Source organism: Acipenser ruthenus, chromosome 14, assembly GCF_902713425.1.
Source record: "Acipenser ruthenus chromosome 14, fAciRut3.2 maternal haplotype, whole genome shotgun sequence".
Classification (NCBI taxonomy): domain Eukaryota; kingdom Metazoa; phylum Chordata; class Actinopteri; order Acipenseriformes; family Acipenseridae; genus Acipenser; species Acipenser ruthenus.
Window position 1 is genome coordinate 32,700,012 of NC_081202.1, and position 26,969 is coordinate 32,726,980.

General features: G+C 40.1%; 2 protein-coding genes across 3 annotated transcripts in view; one reads left to right on the plus strand and one right to left on the minus strand.

The window, feature by feature from the left end:
* LOC117420098 (TBC1 domain family member 30-like) overlaps positions 1 to 3,804 on the minus strand; it is a 42,951-nt gene extending 39,147 nt beyond the window's left edge. For both annotated transcript variants that reach the window (XM_058986395.1, XM_058986394.1), the window contains exons 1-2: positions 3,145 to 3,804; positions 915 to 1,079 (exon numbers count right to left, since the gene is read on the minus strand). In XM_058986395.1, the coding sequence (XP_058842378.1) occupies positions 915 to 1,079; positions 3,145 to 3,682 (703 nt within the window). In that variant the 5' untranslated portion in view covers positions 3,683 to 3,804. The remainder of the gene's footprint in view (positions 1 to 914; positions 1,080 to 3,144) is intronic.
* Positions 3,805 to 5,480: 1,676 nt separating this feature from the next.
* LOC117419996 (N-acetylglucosamine-6-sulfatase-like) lies at positions 5,481 to 26,886 on the plus strand. Its single transcript, XM_034033479.3, has 14 exons — positions 5,481 to 5,804; positions 9,214 to 9,273; positions 11,458 to 11,664; positions 11,793 to 11,858; positions 12,578 to 12,676; positions 13,241 to 13,408; positions 14,013 to 14,095; positions 14,991 to 15,109; positions 16,857 to 16,960; positions 17,696 to 17,797; positions 19,543 to 19,653; positions 20,727 to 20,837; positions 22,341 to 22,501; positions 23,910 to 26,886. The coding sequence occupies exons 1-14, from the start codon at positions 5,652 to 5,654 to the stop codon at positions 23,986 to 23,988; spliced, it is 1,623 nt and encodes a 540-aa protein (XP_033889370.2). The 5' UTR covers positions 5,481 to 5,651; the 3' UTR covers positions 23,989 to 26,886.
* The last annotated feature ends 83 nt before the right edge of the window (positions 26,887 to 26,969 follow it).

The following is a 26,969-nucleotide window of genomic DNA, read 5'->3' on the forward strand; positions in this document are numbered from 1 at the left end:
TAAAATATCATATTCATAATCTAGTCATTAGAGTGTACGCTATGCCACTCAGGACGTACAGTCCAACCCTTTTCATATAACTTCAAAGGGATGAAGTGAAATGGGGACATTACCATTATGGGTGCTTTGGTATAAATTGACAAGTGATCTGAGGAAATGCAATAGTATCTGCTGCCTAAAGCAATCTATTTCCATGTATGTTTCAAAGTTTTCAGTGGCTTCCTCTAATCAAGTGGAGTGTATTTCTCATGCACTCTTTGCTGTGTTAGGCCCACGAGTCTGGTCTGTCATACAAAGAGTGCAAGAGAAAGTACACTCTGAACTTGATTAGAGGGAGCCACTGAACTGAACACTTATAAAGACATTAGAAGTAATTAATAAAAGAGACGAAACCCTGATATTAACTTACTTTAGTTGTTTAAAAGGTTTTGAATGCTTTGCCATTGACATTCTGAGTGTGAGATCTACATTCTTGGTGAAATTCTAAGTGGAGTTGCTCCTAATAGGTTCTAATGGGGACATGACTTCTAATGTATTAAATAACCACAGTAGTTAGTGTGGGTAAAGAAATGTTTAAAGAGGAGAAAACTCTGTATCAGAGTTCTCTTACCTAATGCATTATTGTTTAGAATCACTTTGTGTCATTTTAAAACCTCTAAGTACAACTGGTACACCATTGGTGCAACCACTAACCTGTCCCCATGCAACACTCTGCACTAATGGAGTGTTCTTGAACTCATGAGTGAGACACATTTCTTTCTGCTCAATGTGTTACATCCACTAGGGGAAGTGTGCAGGGGGACAGGCTCATGGTTACACTCTGGTTTACCAGCTGCCCGTTAGACGTGATTCGGAGAGCTCTGTTGAGGCTGCAGGGGTGTAGTGGGTGGAGTTAATCAGCGAAGGATACTCACGTCTTTTCTGTGACACAGCTTGCAAGCAGGCGGTTATGATGTCATTGTTCTTCTGCACTTTGTTGGTTAGCCGGTCCTTCCTCTTCACCTGGCGGACCAGCTTTGCAGACTGCACCCCGATCCGATAGTTCACTTCCTGTATAATCCTCTTCAGCTCGTCAATATCTGTTGGTATTAAGAACGACAACAAAAAAAGGTTTGAAATCTTTTCATTTTGTAAGGTGTTTGCCGCGGGTGGAGGTGCAAGGGCAGGCCTGAATTGGATATTAAATATACTGTTTCAAGACACTGAATGGGCAAGACTAGGAGTGTAAAAAGAATATTTGCCAATATTATTATAGGTAACTACAGTAGTGCAGAGTTTTGCATCAACTCAAATTGAGACATCTTTTTTTTTTTTTTTTAAACTATATGAACATAATTTGTTTAACATCATGTAATCAAAGAAACTACAAAATGATACTACAAAAGGCTACCGGAAGCCATAATAGTAGTACAGTATTACATGTTAAATTTCTAAATGTCACAAGTGTACGGAAAACTACAAACCGGTATTTAATTCAATATAACGTAACATTATTCAGCAGGTTTCATTCCACTTCATGAAGCAAAATTTGATAGAATTTTATAGGGTGATGCAACACTTTTGGCCATAGCTGTACATTTCTATTGTGGTTGCCATTTCTCATAGTTTCAAAAGGTTACATGCAAAGTGATGACATGAAAAGGTCACTATATGAAAACACAATTAAAGTGGTGGATCACTAATGTTTACATTTTCACAGCTTTGTTCTAGCCTGTGAATAATGTTTGTGGGGGTGGGTCTTCAATGCCTCTTGTGCATTGCACAATAGATGTATTTGTCCCACAAAGTTTCTGCACAGTAGACATTCCAAAAGAGCAGGGAAGAGGTAAACGTGACTCAAGCGTCCACCGGCATATTCTGTTTTTCACATGACACATTCAAACAAAGGAAGACCCATGTGTTATTTTCAGGTATGTGTTAAAACGTGGTACGCAGCGCACTGCGCTTGCTTGTGCTGCCTAAACAACATCTGCTAAGGAAGCAGGGAAATGCGCACTCAGATCCGGTACATTATGTTGTTTTCAGTCTTTTTTAATGTAATTTATCATATATTTCCACCATTAGGAAAAAAGCATGCAAAATATGTATAATATGTAATACCTTGGGTCTTGTAAATATGTTTACTTTGCAGTGACTTCTCGTTTTGTCTTGTTCACCGTGAATTGTTTTTTTCTTTTAAAAAATTGGTTGTCTGTTTCCAATTTAGGTTTGCAAAATATAAATGTACAATTAACTTTAGCATTTGATTAAAATGTTCCTACAAACCTTATGACTATAGCAATGGATTGCACATGTACCTAAATCTGACAGTGTACCGCTTTCTGACCTTACACAGGTCAAGTTTTGGTAGGTGTACCACATTCTGACAATGTACCACTTTCTGGCCCTACACCAGTATAGAAGCACGTTTTTACTTAGATGTCACGTCATAGTGGAACTGTCCAACAACTTACCCCGCTTGTCTATTAAAATGTATATTAACATATGTGTCTATATTAACGCTTAAAGACTGGACTGTTCCAAAAGGCTATGGTATGCAAACCTTGCCTAACCTAACAATGGAATGTTGTGTTCCCTGACCATTATTGGACGATCCGATGTTGTCAGAGCAAATGGAATTCAGTATCACTAAAATGATTCATACGGGTCCCCTACTGAAGGAAAGAATACAAATCAATGTATTAGCTTGAATTTAAGGCTGTACACGTAGACATACACTACTATGAATCGTAAACCCCAATGTTTTTATGTTGAACTTTTACAACTGTATTTTGCCTTCTTTACTAAATTGCTACTTGCTCTCTGCATTCATAAACAGCAAAGTACTGTAAAATGTCGACGGACTACAAACACAAATAAAAATGTAAAAATACCTAATAAAAAAACGCATTTGAAAAAGTTTACCACGGTAAATGTGCACGGTAATTTAGCAGTATTCCCGTGATTTCTTTCCATGCTTTTTTCCATGGTTTGCTAATATCCTTTACAACTCTGAGCTTTACAATGCATTATCCCTCACAATGCTGTATACACACTTTACTACTAAACTTATACAAGGCAAACCACAAAAATAATTTTTAAATTAAAGTGTTTTATTTGTTACGTCTTCTCAATGCATTTCCAATAAAATGTGAATTCCCCTACCTTTTTGAGACAGATACTGCACCTGGTGTCGTTTGGTCTGCTTATCTTGTAGCTCTTGCAGAAAGTTTGACTCTGTATTGCTCCGGCCAAGGAAAGCATCTGAACCGGACGCCTCAGTGGAGCTATCCACGCTGTCAACGCTCTTCCTGCTGTTACAGGTATAGGTGTCATACAGCTCGATCAGAAGATAATCCACAATAGATGATCTTGGGGCAAGGGTGTCTCCCGCACCCCCGTGTCTAGTGTCACAAAAATCGTCACTGTCGCTGCTAAATCGAACTGTATCCTCCGAACCGTGGTTCTGGCTCGGATGCCTGGTTGATGGGGCGCTCTGGCCGAACAGACTGGCGCCCCCCTCCGACTGTCCAAACTCAGTAGTTGGAGCAGCGGCAGGTACCCAGTGCTGAAACGCAGGGAACCCGTCGTAAGATGCACCCGAGTTGACAAAGACTTCGTTTTCCCCATCCGAATAGTTGTCATCGCAAGAAATGTCGACCTCCAAAAGTTCATTCTGGCTGAGGTGTCCATGCGACGCCATTTTTCCCACGGTGTCCCATTGGGTTTACACCTCACACAGCGATGAACGAAACAATAAGCGACAGCAGAAGGTACACCGGCTAGTATAGCACACGCACTGTAACTTTTTTTTAGCCAGCTCTAGTTTCAAAGTGCCTGGGGGAGACTGCACAGTTCCGGGTGTAACCCATTCCACTTTTGGGAAGGGTTGAATTCTTGCTCTGTTTGTATTCCTGTTTCCTTCCTGTGATTGAAAACAGCGCGGACGCCCCTCCAGTTCTAGTAGTACAGCCCGTTAATCCCTCGCTGCACCGACCTGTTTAGTTACAGGTGGATAACTGGAAAGGGGCAGGCACCGTGGTATACACCTGTGCAGGTAAATAAAACAGCAGCACAGAGAATTAAATAAAATGCGTAACTGTATGCCTGTTCAAATACAGGGGGCGGCAATAGATTAATCATTTACATGCATTGCTGTTTCCTAAATTTTCAGTTGGTGTCACACTAAACACCTAACTGTAGCGTTCTTTAAATAAATTAATCCTTTGGCATGGCGAACCATCGGGCGTCAGTCTCAGTTAGTAGAGAATATTTGTGTACTTGAGCTGTGCGTGGTACCTAAAACCATCTTGCTAAAATAATAATAATAATAATAAAGTTTTCAACATGGTCCCTCAAGCCAAGCACATACAACGACAAGGCCTTCTTTTGATTTTATTCGGATCCACAGTGATTTGAACCGGAGACCGCCTGGTAATAAACTGTTTTCTTTAATCACCGCACCACACACCCTATTTATAATAGTAATACTGTCTCTACTAAAGACAAACTCTTTCTACTTTGTTTCCCACAAGTGGGTTTTTCATTATCAGCAGGAGACTAAAGGCAAGACAGTCATACTAATTTGACTCTCCCCCTCAGCACCTGTAACACAAACAGATTCATAGCATCTCGCTAGCAGCAGCAATTAACTCAACTGTCCATCACAACGCAACTGTCAGCAGGGAAGCTCAAACAGATGAAGATGAGACTGTCTCACTCGCTTAAATCTAGTCCCGCATTATTGATGCAATAAGCCTTCGTGGTGAACTAACTAGAAGCCTCTTAATGTAAGCATCTCTGAACTCACACATTTTAAAAAGAGGTTTCAAACGTGATGAAAAATTGAAACAAAACTAAATAAAATAATAATTGCAACCGAATACCAAGAATGATGCGTGTTGGGTGGAAATAAATGATTTTGCACACCCTAGCTGTTTGTTCTAAGACCCGTTAATTTTGCTGAAGTTAACGCATTTAACCCTTAACCGAAGACGCTGCTGTGATGATCAGTTACACTGTTCTGTTAGAACTCGTTACAATTCAAACTGACGAGAGTTCAGCGATACTCAATTTGAATCAGCTGTCCTGAATATTCTAAAAACTATTGTTGGGTGTCATTTGGGGTCAAATTCTTCTTTATATATGCATATTAAAACCTGTTTTATTGCTCACAAACGGGCTAATGGTCACTCTCAATAGTCTGTCATATTTCCAGTATTAGCTTCAACTTCAGTCGTTAGTACTGGCATAATGCTGTCGAATTTTTAGCTTGTGAAAAATATTTTGAGCTTGTGATGGCAAAAAACACTGACATTTTAAAAAATAAAATAAAACAGATAATATCAAAGAATGTTTATTTGTTGCGTATAAAAAATAAAATAAATGCTAAAAATATGGACGCACGGTATTTACAAATAAATAAATAAATAAATAAATAAATAAATAAATAAATACATCAATCTTATCGAGTGACCACCATTCATTTACAGCAGCGGCTCCGTCACTATCAGCTGACTCATTTTTACCCACGTGTTTTATCACGTGATCTGAAGTAAGGAAGCACAGAAAACAAGACAGTGAGCACTAAAAAATACAAGTGCGCATTGTCTGGGGGCGAAAATTAAATTACACTGTCATATAGAAGTCGTTCAACAACGGCGGCGCTTAAGATGGCCTCAATCAAATTCTGTTTTAACTCTTTATTGGTTTGTTCAATATTAGTTTCTGTGTTTTTTAATAACAAGGTATTTGGGGGTAGGTCGAGAAAACCCAACATAGTTTTGCTTCTGACAGACGACCTCGATGTTGTAATAGGTGGCATGGTAAGTGACTTTTAATTTGCTAAAAATGTGTGCTTTTTTGTCTTTGCATACATACGAAACCACAGATAATTTTGTACCGAACAAAACATGTACCGAGTGCTTTACATTTTTTGTATTTGAAAAGTTTAAATTCTAGGAACCGGTTTAGATTTGAATTATGAACTGCTTTAAATAATGCAAGAACAGTGGACGTCAAGGGTCCGTGTACATTCCGGCCAATCGTTTTTGCATTCTAAATTGGAAATCAGAAAACCAGAAAACGACTTGTTTTTTTCTATTTCGGTTTTTCATAAAAACTAAAATCGACCGGTTTTTCATTTTCCAATTTCTGAGTTTAAAGTACAAAAACTGATTTAGGCTTGTTTCCCATTTTCATATTGGTTTTTGCAACAAAATATTCGAAATTGAACAATCTGTAATACAAAAACATTGTGGAGTGAGGTAGTGTAGGGCAGCAGTGTGGAGTAGTGGTTAGGGCTCTGGACTCTTGACCGGAGGATCGTGGGTTCAATCCCAGGTGGGGGACACTGCTGCTGTACCTAGTTTGAGCAAGGTACTTTACCTAGATTGCGCCAGTAAAAAATAATGTAATTGTATGTAAAAATAATGTGATATCTTGTAAGTCGCCCTGGATAAGGACGTCTGCTGATAAATAATAATAATAATAATAATAATAATAATAATAATAATAATAATAATAATAATAATAGTCTTTATTCAGACAGAGACAGCACTTCACAAAAAATCTGTTAATGCTTCTTTAACAGGTACACACTTAAACAATGATAGCTATACTAATGTGTCGGAAGAGGTACAGACCTATTCAACCAAGCGTGCTAGCCCCCTTTAATGATCCTATGGCAAGCTCTGTAAGATGCAAACATTTCTTCTCCCTGCGGTCTGCAGCTCTTAGAAAAGAAGGAACTGCGATACAGTGCGAAACTGTAAACAGAATTCACCCCCACCCTTCACCATATTCTGTTACAAAAGAACCCCCCACTGCAGCACGACAATTATTTAGCTCCTTCAAACCTTTAAAAAAAGGGTCAGACACGGCCAGCTCTCTGTGTCCCGCTGTTATGAGAATGCAATAATTTCGGGCCTGTGCTTATTGTCGTGGAAGTGTTCTGTCTGTTTACCAACATTGTTTATTAATTAATTTAGCAGTTGTTACAAAGTACTGTAAGTTAAGTTAATATAATAATCATCCTTGTATCACTCAGGTACAGTGCATTATAATAATACTAAAAAGAATAAGCCTTCACATAAAGGGAAAAAAAATCCAGGTACGGTTCTTAATATTTATATCCGGTTTTATAAATTAACTTTATAAACTTAACTGGATTATATTATCATAGCACATTTGCCCAGGACGCTCACGTTTGTTTAGAGCTCCCCTTTCATGGGTACCCAGTTTGTTTCACTTGGGGGGTGCATCTCCATAGATATAGATATCAATGTATTGATGCAGAAAACATCATTATTATTTATTTCTTAGCAGACGCTCTTATCCAGGGCGACTTACACTTGTTACAAGATACCACATTATTTTTACATACAATTACCCATTTATACAGTTGGGTTTTTACTGGAGCAATCGAGGTAAAGTACTTTGCACAAGGGTACAGTAGCAGTGTCCCCCACCTGAGACTGAACCCACGACCCTCCGGTCAAGAGTCCAGAGCCCTAACCACTACTCCACACTGCTGTCATAACAACTAGACACATTCGATACGAGTAGAGCACGCATCAGTACTTTTTTTTTTAATGGTCTATTATTTATTTTTGTATTAGATTATTCCATTTTTAATACTTTGTTACAAAAAGCAATATGAAAAATGGGAAACAAGTCTAAATCAGTTTTTGTACTTTAAACTCAGAAATTGGAAAATGAAAAACGGGTCGATTTTTGTTTTTATGAAAAACCGAAATAGAAAAAAAAAGTCGTTTTCTGATTTCCGATTTAGAATGCAAATATATATATATAATGTAATACTGTTGAACTTCACGAATGTATGTTGTTTAATAATTAAATTCAGTCGATGTTAATTGTTTAGTACAGTTAAGACCTATTCGCATATTAATATGATTTGCAGCAAAGCTTCAATATCTCGAAGTCCTGTTAAAAATGACACTATCCTACAATTTCCTTGGTGCCTGTTTACAACATTCCTCTATCTAGAATAGCATTCGGTTCACACTACTGTGTCGGTAAGCAGGCCTTGTTGACAGTCCACTTTATTTGCCCCTCCCTCATTTTCATTTTTTCCTGTTGGGAAAATCAATCCCCATCTCCTTCCTGCCTGTATCCAGGGTAATCCAAGTTATCTGTATTTTTTTTTTATAAATCCTTACTTCATCTTTAAGAAATAAAGTTATAACCTAAACAATATGTAAAGTTCTGCTGTAGACTAGGAAGCAAAACAGAAGTTTTAAAAATAATTATTAAATACTACTAACACTGGTTTCAGGAACTGAAAGTAAAAGCAGGGCACAGCTGACCGATTTCCTGAAAGTGTATCACCTGTTATAGTCATCTGGAAAATGGGGGGTTTAGTAGCATTCTCCATAAATACTGAGGCACCCCTAAAAGGTGTACATCCTGTAGGGCAGGGGTGTGCAATCACGGTCCTGGAGAGCCATTCCACTCCAGATTTAACTGGTAAAATTATATAATGAACTACTTCAGGGCCTGGGTGCAGGTTTAATTGGTTCAATCAAATGATTTACTGGAGAACAGGATTGAAACAAAGACCAGGGGTGGAAAGGCCAGCTTTGCTCCCACCCTTGTCGGAGGGTAAGACAGGGGTTCTTTAACTGGTGTCAGCAGTGGATTGTTTAAGGCAGTGTTGCTCAAACTTTTTAGACCCTTCCCCCCCCTCTTGTCTGTGGTACTTGACACCCCCCTCCCCCACCACTTTACAAGAATTGGTTTCAGTGGCTTCTCTATATGTCACTGCTGTTGTGTTTTTTTGTTTTGTTTTTGCATGAACCAGCCACCTCTCCATCATAATAAGAGCAAACTTAACACTGCAAATAATAGTTTACTGTTTGTGACCAGTGCTTACTAATGTGCACACTACGTCGATAAACAGTTGGCAGCAGACTTCATCTAGTAATAATGAATGTGCAAGCTTAAAAGGCACCAGTCAGGTTCACAGCGCCATCTAGTGTAGTATTATTATTATTATTATTATTATTATTATTACTACTGTATATTCAATTTGGTTAGAACACAACATCGCGCAGGGCATTAAGTTTTGTCTAGTAGAAGGTGCTACCTATGAACCAAAGCCTGAAATAAAGCCACACTATTGCACAATTTACTGTAAAACTCCACACAGTAATGTCAACTTGACATGCCTACAGCACAACCAACCAGGTTTTTTTTTTTTTTAATCTATTGCAGAATCCACTGAACAAGACCAGAAAGCTTATTGGTGATGCAGGAGTAACCTTCACAAATACAGTAAGTTTTTTGCAGCATGTGATAAAACTTTACCTGTCTAAGTCAGGCATCACAGGCATAATTGTTAATGTTGCTTATCTCTCTATTGCTTTACTAATTCAGATCACTTTGATGTGCGGTACAGATAGTCAACTGGGTGTGACTGCCCCATTAACCAGAAAGCATCCTAACAGGCAGAATATGTGATATTTCCTATGACACCTGATTTATAAGACACCTTGTATATCAATTACTTTGGCAATGTTAGATGTGGCATCATTTAGTTGACTTACCATATGCTTAGATGTGCCAAAGTTCTTTTTTTTAATTTAGTTGAGTTATGTTTTCAAATATAGTTCAGCACTATCAATTTTAAAGGTTTTGCTTCCTTGTATCCTCCTGTGTCACTTCCTGTGATGCAGCACAGCCTCACTTCCATGGTCTGCCTAAGTGAGACCCGAAAGTGACAGCAAGGTTGACCTACAGCACAAGAAGCAGAACTTTAAATTACTAAATCATTTGTGTTGTATTTTACAAATATGCATATCTTTAATTGTAAGTTAAAACAAGTGAAGAAGGAACAAAAAGTTCTAAACTCTTAGCATTGTGAGATTTTTCAGCTAACATCATCTGGTTCTTCACTTGCTTTTTTCTAACCTGCAGGGTTTTTTTTATTTCTGGAATGTGATGTAAATTCCTGGTACCTAATCACTATGTACTGTAGGTCACATGATCTTATTGCAGTTAGGCTATTGGAGAAAATCTGTCCTATAACACAAGAAGTGATTAGGTACAAAGAAGCAATGTACTACAAAGTATTAAAAAGTGCAATTGTAACTGGGATATAACTAGAGTGTAACGATACACTGAGGTCATTAGACAATACAGTATGTATCAATATGCTATATGGTCCAGATGGTCTACTTTTATATGGTAATTTGTAAAATGAAATGATCATTAATGATAATTTTGTTAAAAGACAAAACTTAAAGGGTGTTTACGTAAGGTGTGTATATTGTTTTATTTTCATTTTTTTTTAACATTTTGACCTCTTTTAAACTTTTACATTGCATTCCCTGCTTCAAGATGGCTTCCCATTTACCCACATGGATCTCTCAGAACTACATTTCCCATCATCCTTATGCTCACTGGTAAATCCATCTCAATTACATATGTGAGCAGGAGGATGATGTCTCCCTTCTGCAGCAATGCTGGTGCTCGGATTGAAATGGGTGGCGTGTTGTGAGAACAGAAAATAGGCATGTTGCAGGAGAGAGCCTGATCTAGATACACTGCAATGTTATTGAGAGAAATTCTCTTTTTCCTGGCAAACGCTCCAGAGTAAAAGTGAAGAAATGTGTTCTCCAGGGCCCGTATTCATAAAAGTATAATTCAAGTGGGGTACATATTTGGGACACTTAAGTGGGGTACGTAAATAATATGGCATTCATAAAACCTTAACTTAAGTGGAGTTCTTAATTCTCCACTTAAAGTTAAGACACCAAAAGAGGTATCTTAAGTAGCCTACAGCTGAAGATCCATCAGCATGGCTTCATTAATGATAGGTGTGCAGATGATTTTGGACATGGAAAGGAGAGTTATACGGAGAGAGAGAGTTTTTATTAAAATAAGAACTTTTATGAGTACAGGCCCAGTTGATTTTTGTAAAATATGAAGGCCATTTTGATTACAGAGCCTCTTAATAAGGTGGTATGGTCATGACTCCCAGTTGCCCCACAATGCCATCACGCTAGAGCTTCTCGCTATAAGGCAGAACACACTCTTACTTATGGCTTGCAATTACAGCGTTATAAAGGGGGAGCAATTGTATATTCTATCTTACAAGGAAATGCATGCACATGGATGAGGGAGTGGTCAACATGTAGAAAACAGAAAGTACTGGTTAGAGGAGAAACCTCAAAATGGAACGAGGTATCCAGTGGTGTACCACAGGGTATTAGGTCCTCTGCTATTCCTAATCTACGTTAATGATTTAGATTCTGGTATAGTTAGCAAACTTGTTAAATTTGCAGATGACACAAAAATAGGAGGAGTGGCAAACACTGTTGCAGCAGCAAAGGTCATTCAAAATGATGTGTGTTAAAAAATACAAATGAGAGTAGTGGGTTTCTTGTAAACACTGCAGGGGTGTAAAGCCTTGGTGATCACTCCTTTAACTCTCTCATGTGCTTCCACTCTCCGCAGTACGTGGCCAGTCCACTGTGCTGCCCCAGCAGAGCCAGCATCCTGACTGGGAAGTACCCTCACAATCACCGCGTGGTCAACAACACCCTGGAAGGGAATTGCAGCAGCACAGCCTGGCAAAAAACACAGGAGCCCGTCACCTTCCCAGCCCTGCTGCGCCAGTACTGCGGATACCAGACCTTCTTCGCAGGGAAGTATTTAAATCAGGTAACGGGAATTAAAGGTGTGCAATAACAACTGAGGTGTTCCAAGTCTAGCGCATTCCTTTAAATCAGTTAATCGGAGAATGTGCCTCCTGCAATCCAATACTCATGCTCTGTGCTTGTTGTTTTCAGTACGGAACGAAGGAAGCTGGAGGCATCGAGCATGTCCCGCCCGGCTGGGATTACTGGTACGCTCTGGTAAGAGAATTATTCAACGGCTCAATCAACACCCCTGTCTGAGCTTCATTAGAAGCAACCCAAGCAAATACTTCCACGTTAAACATTATCCACGTTCTGTAGACACGCTGGAATAGAGCGGCAACCTTGACAGTCAGATAAAAAGCATGCATTAATAATACACTGAAATGCTGTGTAGCTCCAGATACAGAAGTAGAGTCCAGCCAGGGGGGTGGAAGTATTAGTAATGTTGAAGAGGGGTTACAGAACATCCTGCTGTATTTACAGCAGACACCACAGACCTTTGCTGTATCCTGTATTCAAGAAAAACAGATGCATGAGAACAAACTACTTGTTAATAATAAAGCACATGCTGAATATTACAGGAAGGGGAGATCTCAAGCCTGCCAGTGCACACATTGTCTTGGTGTAGCTCAGACTGGCTGTGTCAGGAGTGGATCAATCCTGGTGTCTGTGCCATCTCGCTCTCTGGCCCATTGTGTACACCAGCCATAATATAGAACGGACCTGAAACTACCATTAGTTGGGAGAGCACAGAGAGAGAGGGAAACAGAGAGGGAGGACATTGAAACTTTGGGTACCTGATTAGTTGTTGGTGCCATTGTATGTAATTCTTTAGAAATGTGTTTCTGTACTTGCTGTACTGTGTAAATATATTATATTGTATACAATTTCTGCTGTGATGTAAACTGAGCATGCAGTCATGTTTTCTTTGTTAGGAGAAGAACTCCAAATATTATAACTACACGCTGTCAGTGAATGGAAAAGCAGAGAAGCATGGTCAGAACTACCACCAGGATTACCTGACTGATGTGCTGGTAAGGAGAGTCAGCGACGGGGCACAATTTCCGTTTATTAGCTTGTGGTGGCTGTTGTATAGCTTACAGTAATAAGCAACAATCCAGGAACCATTTCCCTGATTTTACTAGGAGTTTAATGAAGCATAATTTGTATGATTCGCAACTCTAACAAATAAAATCAAACAAAACAAGGATTGTCATTAAAACCATTTGCTGGGGGAAACCACTGAGTTGAAAAAGAAAAAATAAGATCATAATTGTGTTCCCAAGAATCCAAGATGGAAACTGTTAATTAATTGATGGTGGCAGTCCGTATTCATAGGAACCCTTAAGGGTCTAACAGCGGGCTTCACTGACCCTGATTAGCACTAATCCTGGACTGCCTAATCTTACCTTAGATAAGGTCACTGCTAATTGGGGTATGTGAAAACAGCTGTGAAAATAGTACTTTATTACTTAGTGAAGTTTGCTAGGCTTGAAATGATTTAGGTTGCCCCTTGCTTTGGATGTAAAACGTTATAGTTCTTTCAGGTTTTGAGTCGTTGGTTAAAGCAAGCGTTCTCTTTCTGTTGTTGCTGGCAGGCAAATTTCTCCATGGATTTCTTGGAGTACAAGCGGAATTACCAGCCGTTCTTCATGATGATCTCCACCCCTGCTCCCCACTCCCCCTGGACCTCCGCTCCCCAGTATGAGAAGAGCTTCCCTAATGTCAAGGCGCCGCGGGACCCCAGCTTCAACGTGCACGGGAAGGTGAAGACTAAACTAAACAGGGCTTTCAAAGGCTGCTGAAAGAGGGGCATTTTAAAATCTTAAGCCTGCGTTATGACAGTGTGTTAACCCTTTCAGGACCAAGCATTTTTCAGTGGGATGCTCCTCGAGGACCAGGTGTTTTTTGGCTGTAGTTGATTCTCTTCCTGTAAAAATTCACTAAAAATCTATTTTTGAGACAAAGCACAGTGCAGTTGCTTCTGGCAATTATTATTTTATTATTATTTGCTTATTTAGCAGACTCCTTTATCCAAGACGACTTACAGAGACTAGGGTGTGTGAACTATGCATCAGCTGCAGAGTCACTTACAACTACGTCTCACCCGAAAGACGGAGCACAAGGAGGTTAAGTGACTTGCTCAGGGTCACACAATGAGTCAGTGGCTGAGGTGGGATTTGAACCGGGGACATTCTGGTTACAAGCCATTTTCTTTAACCACTGGACCACACAGCCTCCAATTGCAGGTCTTCTAAAAAGATTGTCAGAAGAAGGAATGTGTCTGTATCCCTTCCTTTGTACAGATTTGGCTGTAACACACTGGTGTTAGTGTATTCATTCTTTCCTGTTGCTCTCCCCTCTTTCTAGGATAAGCACTGGTTGATCAGACAAGCCAAGACTCCAATGACAAACTCCTCTGTTCAATTCCTAGACGATGCCTATAGAAAAAGGTAAAGGTCTCTTCATGGTGACTGCTGACCATGATAGCAAGTCTTAGACGGCTACAAGCCATGTCTGATAATGCTGCAGTAATCTTGTTTTGTGGATCAGTATAGAAAACTGAGTCACAGACACGTACTTGACATGCTGGATTTTCAGTTTCAGGTCTTTTGTTCAGGGTTTAGTATTCGCAGTGTGTGCTCCTGTAGGTAGGATTATTGGGCTAGTATTGTGCTAAATAAACTCTGTTTTGCCACAACCGTTAATATAATGTACTGTATAAATTCAAAGATAATATAAAAGCTGACTTAGCGTTGCGTGGCACTACAATGTTTTTATAGTGTTGCTTTTTGTTGTTTAGTTGTGAAACTCTGTTCAAAATTAAAAACCTGCACAGCTAATTTAACAGTTCTCATTTTCATGCTTTATTGCCCTGGTTGTTAGAAGAAGCACTTTGTTTCGGCCAAATTAAATATTTTATTGCCGGTAACCAACCTGCAACTTAATCCAAGCAAAACGCCTTGTTTTGAAGGTTTTTGTAATTATTTTGGCTTGCACGCTGCATACCTTTCTTTGCTTTGGCAGATTGTACCCAGAACTGTAGATTGAATTTCATCAGGATAAAGGTCAAGTGAAAATGAAATATTTACAATGGAAGTTGTTTCACCTTTAATGGAACTACCATCAGTAGGAATCAGTAAGAATGTGTCAGTAGACCAGGTAATTTCTGCAACTATACCATATGCTAGTTCCATTAAAGGTTAAACAACTTCCATAGTAAATATTACATATTGTCCATAAATTGTAGGTAAAATTCCCATATTATTGACCCTTGTCCTTTTCAAAAAAAATTCTTGACTAACCCTTTTATTTATTAAATGCATGTCTCTTGTTTTTTGGTTTCAGGTGGCGCACCCTGCTCTCGGTGGACGATCTTGTGGAGAATGTGGTGAAGAAACTGGAAACCCGAGGAGAGCTTGACAACACCTACATCTTTTTCACCTCGGACAATGGTTATCACACAGGTACCGGCAAAGACATCAAGCACTACCATTGATAAAACAGAGTCCCACGGAGACGCTGGCGCAGGGGATCCCTGAGCGGCTCCCGAGGCAAAGGCACAATAGTCGGGTGCTCGTGTATGCTTGAGCATACACTTACAGAATGTGCCTTTGTGGTGGTGGTAGCTGTTGTCTGTATACATTCATGTTCATGTTCATTTTAAATTGACAGTTTGACTGCCAACAGGATTGAGGTCCATTCTTGTTCTTCAATTTCTTTTCCAATTCAATTTCCCTTTTAATCAATTCCAACACACCATTGATCGACATTGCAATTAGCAGTATTCTGTTAAAATGAGTTTCTCACACTAGTAACAAATTACTTAAATTGAAGTCCCTGTTAGTCAATTAAATTGGCTTCAAATTATTATTATTATTTATTATTATTTATTTCTTAGCAGACGCCCTTATCCAGGGCGACTTACAATCGCAAGCAAATACAAATACATTCAAGTGTTACAATACAAGTAATACAATAAGAGCAAGAAATACAATAATTTTTGTTCAAGTGTGACAAACCACAATTCAATAATACAGCAGGTAATAGTGATAGTTACATCAGGATATGATTAAATAGTGATAGTTACATCAGGATATGATTAAATACAAAGTACTACAGGTTAAACACTTGGCAGATTACAGTATTCTGAAGTACAGGAATTAAATGCAGTAAAATGGGGGGCAGATAAGAGCAAAATAAAGCACATTTAAATGAAGGGTGATAGTGTCCCAGGATACAAACAGAGGAGTTCTACAGGTGCTGTTTGAAGAGGTGAGTCTTAAGGAGGCGCCGGAATGTGGTCAGGGACTGGGCAGTCCTGACATCTGTAGGAAGGTCGTTCCACCACTGCGGAGCAAGGGTGGAGAAGGAGTGGGCTCGGGAGGCGGGGGAGCGTAGCGGAGGTAGAGCCAGTCTTCTAGTGCAGGCGGAGCGGAGAGGTCGAGTGGGGGTGTAGGGAGAGATGAGGGTCTGGAGGTAGCTGGGTGCAGTCTGGTCAAGGCATCTGTAGGCTAGTACAAGAGTCTTGAACTGGATGCGAGCGGTGATCGGGAGCCAGTGGAGCGAGCGGAGTAGTGGAGTAGCGTGGGCGAAGCGAGGCAGAGAGAACACCAGGCGGGCAGCAGAGTTCTGGATGAGCTGGAGCGGACGGGTGGCGGATGCAGGGAGGCCAGCCAGGAGGGAGTTGCAGTAGTCTAGGCGGGAGAGTGCCAGGGCCTGGACCAGGAGCTGGGTAGCATAGATGGTGAGGAAGGGTCGGATTCTTCGGATGTTGCTCAGGAAGAATCGGCAAGTGCGTGCCAGAGTGGAGATGTGCTGGGAATAAGAGAGGCAGGGGTCCAGGGTGACTCCAAGGTTCTTAGCGGAGGAAGAGGGAGAGAGTGTGGTAGATTCCAGAGGAACAGAGATAGAGAGATCAGAGGAGGGGGAGGAGGAGGGAAAGAAAAGGAGGTCAGATTTAGAGAGGTTGAGTTTGAGGTGATGCGAGTGCATCCAGGAGGAAATAGCAGACAGACAGGTAGATGAAAGCAGTTGAACAATTATGCCTCTAAAATGTCAATTTAAATTCCTAATAGAATTGAAATTGAAAAACAGGAATTGACCCAAACCCTGACTGCAGATAGATTCAGCTGCATCGGTTGTGATGTCATCAAACTGAAACTGAAAGTTTTTTTCTATAACACACAACATTAAAACTGATTGTGCTCCTAGGTCAGTTTTCCTTGCCCGTGGACAAGCGGCAGCTTTATGAGTTTGATATCAAGATCCCTTTGCTTGTAAGAGGACCCGGAATCAAACCGAATCAGACAAACAAGGTAGGTGCTGTGTGCAGGACGCTGGGTTTGCAAGCAGCAGCTATTGCAGGGAGCTGAGCAGCTTCTGTGAATCCCATCATATAAAGTTTAAAAACAGCTCAGAAGACACAGGTAACTTTAGATTATAGGAACATAATTATTGTAATCCCATGTTGCTCAAAAAAAATATAATTGCTCAGAAATTTATTATGATTATTTACACTATGACTATACAGCTATGGCCAAACGTTTTGCATCACCCTATATAATTAACACATTTTGCTTAATAAAGTCGAATGAAAGCTGCTGAACAGTGTTACGTTAACATATTGAATTGCATCACTTTGTAGTTTTCCATGTATTTAACGAAAAACTGACAAAAATGGAAACGTGACATTTCGAAATCTAACATGAAATACTGTATTACTATTATGGTTTCCTGTAGACTTTTGTGATATCATTTTGTAGTTTCTTTGATTACATGATGTTAAATAGAAGTTCAGAATTATGTTCATATAGTTTATTTGTTTTTAATTGTCTCAATCCTAAAGTTCTAGGTGATGCAATACCTTTGTCCATGACTGTACTGTATGTGGCTATTGGAGGGGCTTGTATGAAAGATGTTCTGTTGGTCTCAGTCCATTTCCTAGTGGGCTAGTTTTCACATTGCACCCAGTACCAACGGGCCCGTTTGCAGGTAGTGTCTCTGTAAGAAGGGAGATTGAGTTGCACTAAATCCACTGTATTTTCTTGCAGATGCTGGTTGCAAATGTTGATCTGGGACCTACGATCATGGATATCGCTGGATACGACATTAAGAAGACTCAAATGGATGGCATGTCTTTTCTACCACTAATGGTAAGTTAGTGTTATGTTATCGAGACAAGACTCCTGTTGCATAGCCCTCCGATCCATTCCAGATTTGGTTTGATTTGCTGTTACTTGAGTCGTTTATTTGCTTACTAACTCTTTAAGCAAATGTCAGTGTATGAATTTTAGTTTAGCTTTTTTTGAAGAAATGTCAAATAACTGATAAAACAGGACATTTTCGGTCAAGCACTTTGTAAAATACTATGCCGTTTAGATTTTCTTTTACTCTTTTAAGCCTTTACAGCCAGAATTGTTAGGAATAATATCGATTTATTCTGCTGTGTGTCAATGTGAAGGCATCTACAGCACATACACAGTTTATGACAGAGGTTGGCGGACTACATTTAATGAGCCAGGTCAGTCTGAAACGAATCCCATTCTCAAAGCTGTCCCAGACCTCAACACTAGCACGCTTGTCTCCATGTGTGTTTCTCATGTCACAGCAATTCAGCAAGCCTCTGGGTTGCTATGTCAGGGTATGTGAGCGCTTTTCAGCTTAGATTATAAAAATAAAAACATTTATCCTAGCCAGCTGGTATCTGTGACCAAGGTTTATACACACTTATAATGCAGCAGACAAAATGTTTAAAAAAATAAATAAATAAAGCTTTTCGGCAAAGCAAATTTCAATGTGCACCGACAACTTCAATGCAAACCACCTAGACCACCAACAGTGCCCGTTTCTTTCTGAGAATTCGGTGCACAGAAAAGTCTGGAAGAATGTTGAAAACAGACACCCAAGGAATTATACTGTGTGTGTAATCAAATTTAATATGACTGCAGGTCTGTGACAGGAACACAACACAAAAAACAATCCACTAATAACAGAAAGTGTGGTCCAAGCACCAAAGTGCTCATTTATATAACCAAAAAGAAGCAGCACACAAAGTATAGGTGGCCATCAAAGACCAATGTGTCATCCACCTAGCACGGGGTCCAGCAACAAAAGTTCCTATATGAAACCGACACACAGACAGCCCTTAACTACCTGTGTCCCAGTACTTCACAGGGAGACCCAGCACTGAGAACCTGAGTGTGTATGTGACAAGGCTTATTTATTATTTGTTTATTTAGCAGACGCTATCCAAGGCGACTTACAATGACTAGGGTGTGTGAACGATGCGTCAGCTGCAGAGTCACTTACAATTACATCTCACCCGAAAGACGGAGCACAAGGAGGTTAAGTGACTTGCTCAGGGTCACACAATGAGTCAGTGCCTGTGGTGGGACTTGAACCGGGGACCTCCTGGTTACAAGCCCGTTTCTTTAACCACTGGACAACACAGCCTCCTAAACATGGTGCCTGAGTTATTATAATTACATTTCTTAGCAGACGCCCTTATCCAGGGCGACTTACAATTATTACAAGATATCACATTATTTTTACATACAATTACCCATTTATACAGTTGGGTTTTTACTGGAGCAATCTAGGTAAAGTACCTTGCTCAGGGGTACAACAGCAGTGTCCCCCCCCACTGGGATTGAACCCATGACCCTCCGGTCAGGAGTCCAGAGCCCTAACCACTACTCCACACTGCTGCCCTTATATACCCAGGTGGCCAGACTAAATAGAATTAGGCAATTAATTTATTATTAAATCAATTAGCCTGCCCACATGAACCCCTTTCTGAGAGATACCCCCACACATATATACACTGCAGCTTCCTACATCCAGTGCACCTGTCACAGGGGCACGGCAGCTTGTCAATAAAAGCATCCTGTTCTTTCAGAACAGCAAAGGGAAGAATGTGACGTGGCGCACTGACTTCCTAGTGGAGTACGAGGGGGAAGGACACAACCAGAGTGACCCGTCCTGCCCGGCCCTGGGACCGGGAGTGGCAGTAAGTACCAGGAAATACAGGGGCTGCAGGGAGGGGGCTTCCAGCTTCTGCACCCAAGTGGTAAAAAAACAAAAATCATTAACGATTTTTATTATTTATTGTACTGAAAAAGTTATTATCAATTAACTTGTAAAACGGGCAATAATCCTGTTTCATCCAGTCATCTATAGCTATGGATCCAGGGATGGAAATAAGACTCTCATTGCACAGCAGTTTGATCCATTCCTGGTTTTACTATGAGTGTAATAAGACACACCTGAGCTTGTTACCTGTATGCTGAGTATACTCAAGCTCATAGTAAACCTGCAATGGATGAAACTGCTTTGCAGTAGGAGTCTTATTTCCATCTGTGGGATCTGCCGCCTAGATGTTTCTCTCTCTTCTTGTAGATGACAAATTTGTCCATAAAGAGATGCTTGAGGGGTTTTTAACTGCCACTTAATTAAACTAAGCATCAACAAAGTATACAGTATTACTTCAGTCCCTCCTTTATTGACTTCATTATCTTCACGAAGATTGAAACATCATTGTTTATGAGGCTATCCTTAGCAAAATCCAGATTATCTTAATAAATTGTTAATTCCTTCTAGTAGTACGTATAATCTTTGATCCCACAAGGTTCTAAGTTTCTCACTTCCTAAAGTTTTAATGGGATTGGGGAGAGGGTGGGGGGGTGTCTTGGAGTAAACTTCAGGATGATCTGAAACTCAGTGTTTTGATATCTCTAAAAGAGTTTAAACACTAAACTGATGTAGAACAGCTACATGAAGGATTTTCAAAATAAGATGCATTCATTTTCTTTATCTATTTTACCCAAGTAAAAAAATAAAAATAAAACAAAACTGAAGAAATATCTCTGGTATATTAAACATTTAGGTTTTCTGCTTTCAATTCGTATAGCTTGGATTAAAATAATAATATTAGTTCCTCAAGAAGGCCTTGCCTTGTTTACATTGTCTACAATCATCCAGCAGATGGCACCATATAACTACTTTTATTTTCGAATGTGTCTAGAATGTTGGTTGTGGTCATTCAATTACTTTTTTTTTAATCCTCTATTTCTTTTTGTTCAGGAGTGTTTCCCAGATTGTGTCTGTGAAGATGCGTTCAACAACACGTACGCGTGTGTAAGGACGATTTCAGTCTCTTCAGACTTGCAGTATTGTGAGTTTGATGACAGTGAGGTAAGGCTGTTCTCCTACCTGCTTGTGTAATGCATTGCAGAGCAGTGTGCTTGTGTTCATTCTCCAAGGAACCTAACCCATTAAGTAATTTGAGGACAGGCTACTTTGTATTTTTTGGAGCATTTTTAACTGACATCAACCTGTTATTTTAATATTATTTAACTATTTTGTTAACTGCACTATTTTTTATCTTTTTTTAACTGGAAATGAGCAAAATATTTCTCCCTAAAAGAATCGGTTGGACTATCACTAAATCCATATTTTATTAGTTAATTAGTCTACAGTAGGCAAGCACAGCATCCATTATCTGCAGCGGTCTAATGCGCAGTTTGTATTTCAATGGCAATTTTCACGGTGGCTTTAGTGGTGTGGATTACTAATGTCCATGCAGACTCAGACTGAGATTCCACAAATTTAATGATCTCATCATCCCGGAGACAGACTGGATTCAAAGGGTGAAAGGCGATTGTTATTTATCTGCAGATTTATTGAACTTAAATGCAGACAAACCTGCCTGATATCACTGCTATTAGAACCCTCAGTTTAACATCACATTGAAACGTCCCGAGTGTCAGAATATAGTGTCAATGAAGACAACCTTGAGTGACCATGTTTAATAATTAATGTCCATGAAACACCAGGTGACCTTTTATTTATATATATATATATATATATATATATATATATATATATATATATATATTATATATATATATATATTATATATATATATATAGTAAGACAGCAGGGAGGGGGTTAAAGCCTCCCTGAAGAAAAAACATGTGCGGAATGCACATTTGTTTAATTTAATTGTTTAATTGTTTTGCTTTATTGTTTTATTTAATTTATTAATTGTTTTATTATTAATTATCCCCTGCACCTGGTAATTATTGTTAAATTAGAACCAGGTGCAGGGTATTTAAAGCAGGCAGTCAGTTTGCGCACGGCTGCTGAGGAGACGGAGTGCTCTGCTTCCTGGCAGTCGTGAGGTAAAAAGTACGCTGCATTAAACCTGTGTGGTTTTTGTTTAAGGTGTTTGGCAGGTAAACGGTTTAGCCGTCCTGCTAATGAGTCAGGGACCTGCCTGTCTAGTTAGTGCTCGTAACGAGCTAGGTGTTTTATTTTGTTTGATTTTTGTGTTTATTAAAAATAGCGCACCAGCGCTTAAAATCCATTCCAGTGTGTTGGGTCGTGTTTTTAAAGGGGCTAGAACCGAGAGTGGATACGGCTGGTTCACATATATATATATATATATATGATTTTTACCATATAATTCATAGTTCAATCCAACAATTAGAAACAATTTTGATTAGAGCCACTCCGTGAAAATGGCTTCTACAACAAGTTGCTTGTAAAATTGCCTGGTGTTACATGGCTTCACTAGAGGTAAGACCATGTATTTTAAATCCTTGGTTAGCACTCCTCTGCAAGGGCAGTGCTTAACAATGTGCCTCTGGCTGGACTCGTCTTCTACTCTGCTGATTTGTGAGCTCCTCTTTGCAGGTGTTTGTGGAGGTGTACAACATGACCGGCGACCCCTTCCAGCTGACCAACATAGCCAAGACCATCGACCAGGAGGTGCTGGCGAAGATGAACCACCGGCTCATGATGCTGCAGTCCTGCTGGGGGCCGTCCTGCCGCTCCGCCGGGGTCTTCGACTCAGGGTATGTGCAGCTTCTCTCATTCAGGGCATGTGACACTCCTCATTCAGGGCATGTGCAGCACGCTCCTCTCATTCAGGGCATGTGCAGCACGCTCCTCTCATTCAGGACATGTGCAGCACGCTCCTCTCATTCAGGACATGTGCAGCACGCTCCTCTCATTCAGGACATGTGCAGCACGCTCCTCTCATTCAGGACATGTGCAGCACGCTCCTCTCATTCAGGACATGTGCAGCACGCTCCTCTCATTCAGGACATGTGCAGCACGCTCCTCTCATTCAGGACATGTGCAGCACGCTCCTCTCATTCAGGACATGTGCAGCACGCTCCTCTCATTCAGGACATGTGCAGCACGCTCCTCTCATTCAGGACATGTGCAGCACGCTCCTCTCATTCAGGACATGTGCAGCACGCTCCTCTCATTCAGGACATGTGCAGCACGCTCCTCTCATTCAGGACATGTGCAGCACGCTCCTCTCATTCAGGACATGTGCAGCACGCTCCTCTCATTCAGGACATGTGCAGCACGCTCCTCTCATTCAGGACATGTGCAGCACGCTCCTCTCATTCAGGACATGTGCAGCACGCTCCTCTCATTCAGGACATGTGCAGCACGCTCCTCTCATTCAGGACATGTGCAGCACGCTCCTCTCATTCAGGACATGTGCAGCACGCTCCTCTCATTCAGGACATGTGCAGCACGCTCCTCTCATTCAGGACATGTGCAGCACGCTCCTCTCATTCAGGACATGTGCAGCACGCTCCTCTCATTCAGGACATGTGCAGCACGCTCCTCTCATTCAGGACATGTGCAGCACGCTCCTCTCATTCAGGGCCTGTGCAGCACGCTCCTCTCATTCAGGGCCTGTGCAGCACACCTCATTCAGGGCCTGTGCAGCACACCTCATTCAGGGCCTGTGCAGCACACCTCATTCAGGGCCTGTGCAGCACACCTCATTCAGGGCCTGTGCAGCACACCTCATTCAGGGCCTGTGCAGCACACCTCATTCAGGGCATGTGCAGCACGCTCCTCTGTGTGGTCCAGTGGTTGAAGGAAAGGGCTTGTAACCAGGAGGTCCCTTGTTCAAATCCCACCTCAGCCACTGACTCATTGTGTGACCCTGAGCAAGTCGCTTAACCTCCTTGTGCTCCGTCTTTCGGGTCATAGTGTTTAATCTTTTTCAGTGTGATGATGCATTGTAAACCACTGTTACTGAATACTTTGTGTGTAAACCAATGTACCTTGAAATAAATCAAGTCTACTTTTTCATTTAAAAAGTGTGTGAGATTTTAAATGCTGAACGGCCTTTTACACAATTTAAGCTGATGAAACACAGATTTGTGATCAGTTGGTTGAGGAAACTGCCTACGAATGTGACCTTGTGTTTTTTTTTTTTTTTTTTTTCCCCAGGTATAAATTTGATCCACGTTTAATGTTCAGTCACCACGGCCCCAGGTTCGACAAACTACTGCGACAGACCCTGCATTAACAGCGAGTGTGCTGTGAAGAATGACAGCCGTATCCTGTTACCTTGTGCTTCAAGGAGCTACCCTGTGTCGCTTCCACTGAGCAATGAGAACGGCTGCCGTTCTCATCTCCCAAGAGGGAGGTTCTTTGTAACCTAATTGTAACCAGTTGCCTTTTGATTTTTTTTTTTTTGTTTGTTTTGTTTTGTTTAGGTCTTGAACTGCAAATGATCTTAAAACTCTGGTGTTATGCAGGGTCATACATTAACGATATATTTTTGCAGAATTACACAGACTGCAAGATAATCTAGCTTGTTGTTAATTCTGCAGATACAGTCTTGTTAAACTAAAAGTTAATAATCATGCAGCAGCTCCATAATCTCCATATACCTAAATTGTTACAGTTGTTTTTTTTTAATTTTAGTCATTTCTGATTGGTCTTCTACATTGATGGTACTGCATGACTTAATTTTTTTTTGTTTGTATAGTAACTTTTATTATTTCAAGTAGATTTACAAGACGAGATTTTTAATGAGAATAATCATTTCCTTTGTTTCCCATATCAGTTGTTTGAAAACAGAAGTCAAATCCTTGTCTGGTTAGATCAAATCTGAAGCAGATCAGAGGATTTCAATGTTAGTTTACCCAAGCCATCCTACCACACCATCTGTTTTTCTTTAAACTTCAAAGAGATTTAAAAAATGGATAACCTTATTTAATTGCTACTAAAACAAGTTGTTTAGTGTTTTGTACTTAATTCTCGGCGTAGTAAACTTAGACGATATTCTTTGTTGCCAATCCTGTATCTCCCAAGGGATACATGGTGTTTAAAGGGATCATGTTATATAATCTACAGTATATTATATGTTTAATACCCGGATTCTGCATGATACTCTATTGCTGCTTCGAAAAAGACTCCCCAAACTGATGGTGGGGAAGCACATTAGCGTTGTGCTAGGCAACACAACCCAAAGGCAAGGCATTGTTCACTGAAGCCTGCACAACACTGATATGCTTCCCCCACAATTGTTCTTGAGGAGTCTTTTCAGAAGCATTTTTTCTGGAATAGTTAGTAAGCACATCAAGTAAAGATCTAAGCAGAAACAACAATGGAAACCATGCAGATCACTCTTAATAGGATATTAAACAGGTAAGGAATGAAATAGTAGGAACATGTCTGTGGTATAAAAGTATTACTTTAAGTTCTTTCTTTTTCCTCCACCTCTGCCCGATCAGCCTGGGTTTCATTGGCTCTCTCAATCCCAGTGCGGCCTCTGATTGGGTGGAGTTGTTTCATGGGGTTGCAGAATCAGATCTAAAAGCATTACCCTGCTTATTTGTTATCACTTTCATTGATAAATGCACCACAGTTAAAATGTAGTTTTATTTTTTAAATATATTCTTCCAGTGTCCAAAGTGCACTGCTGTGCTGTTGCACCACCAGCAAGAAACATATCAAGAACGAGATAAAAAAAAAAAAAAAAACATATCACTGTGCTTACTGATGTGCTAGGACCGAAAATCGGTTCCCAATCATAGCTCATCCCCCTCTCCACAGCAATAAAATAGAGGAACTTGTGCAGACATTTTGTGTTGGTTCTGCCAAAACAAGAAATGCCAAAAAGCCAGTAATACATAAACGGAAATGGGCAGAAAGGGACACGTTTTTTGCAGAGCTCTGTAGCTATCACAGCAGTTCAAACCAGCTCCTACCATAACTGAATTCAATGCTATTATTTACAGCAGGGCAGGCGTGCGTCACAGCAGCTCTATTGATAGATAAATACTCTCTTTGCTTCTCTATTATGCACTATGTGCATACACACAAACTACTGTAGGTGTTTTCTGCTTCTGCTGTTCCTCCATATTGTTTAATGACATTTTTCTTTTACTGTCATGCACTACACAGTGTTAACCCTTTGCTTTAAAAGATGCAAAGCATTGATAGACCGCACAGCTAAAACCACATCTAACAACATAGAGGTGAGGAATACCCATTATACTTGCATCCAGAGGGTCTCTGTCTCTTACAACAGAAACGCCTTAATATTGAACTAAGAAAGGGATAAGGTGCTGTTTTCAGATGGGAAGTCGGGCCAGCTTGCTGAGTAAAGGTGCCACTCTAGAATTAGCATTGCTTTACCTGCAGTTTTATAATGATTTGTATGGCATTGTCTGTCTTGGAGCTTACAGGCAAGATTACCAGTGATTTATTTCTCTTGAACTAGATTCTTGGTACTAGCTCTGCCAAAACTGTGAACAGAAATTGCTACTCTTGTTATTTTTTTGTTATTGATTTGGGCAAAGCCTTCTGGGTTACATTAAAGATCCTGGTTATCTGAATCTACGTACATAAATCATTAATACAGTAGCATCTGAAACTGTTCATTCAGACATTTACTCTACCTTTAAGTATCCATTGTTCTGTATATTAGGATTAGGCTGAATTGTGTAAAAAGTAAAGCCAAGATCCTTGCTTTCAATTCCATGTGACCAATAGATTAGATGGGATACCTAAACTGCTGGTAAAGGGTATGTTGTGCACATTTTTTTGGCTATTTATAAGTTTCAGGGGTGTACAAGTACTTTAGCCAAGAAACAAAATATAGTTCACTGCATCAAGCAGAAACACCTTGAATATAATATACTGTAAAATGTAGAAATCAAAAGGTAAGGTATCTGTCTGAATAATGTGTGATGATTCTGTGCTGTATATCCCTCCTATACTAAAGAAGTTTAGAAAGTGTCCATCACTTGTTTGTTCTCTGCTGCACTTTTAATTTCACAAAAAAATGAAATGTCTCATTATAACCAACACAATAAAAGTACACTTTGTTTTCATGGTTTATGGTGAGTTTGTATCCTAGAACACACTGGTTATTTTTTGGCTTGACTGCAATAAAAAAAATTCTGGCCTGGCATCTTTTTGTTTTTATTTCATTCCTTGTAAATCACCAGAGGAATGTTGAAGCAAGAAAGAGAAAAAATCCATTAGTCTCGGGTG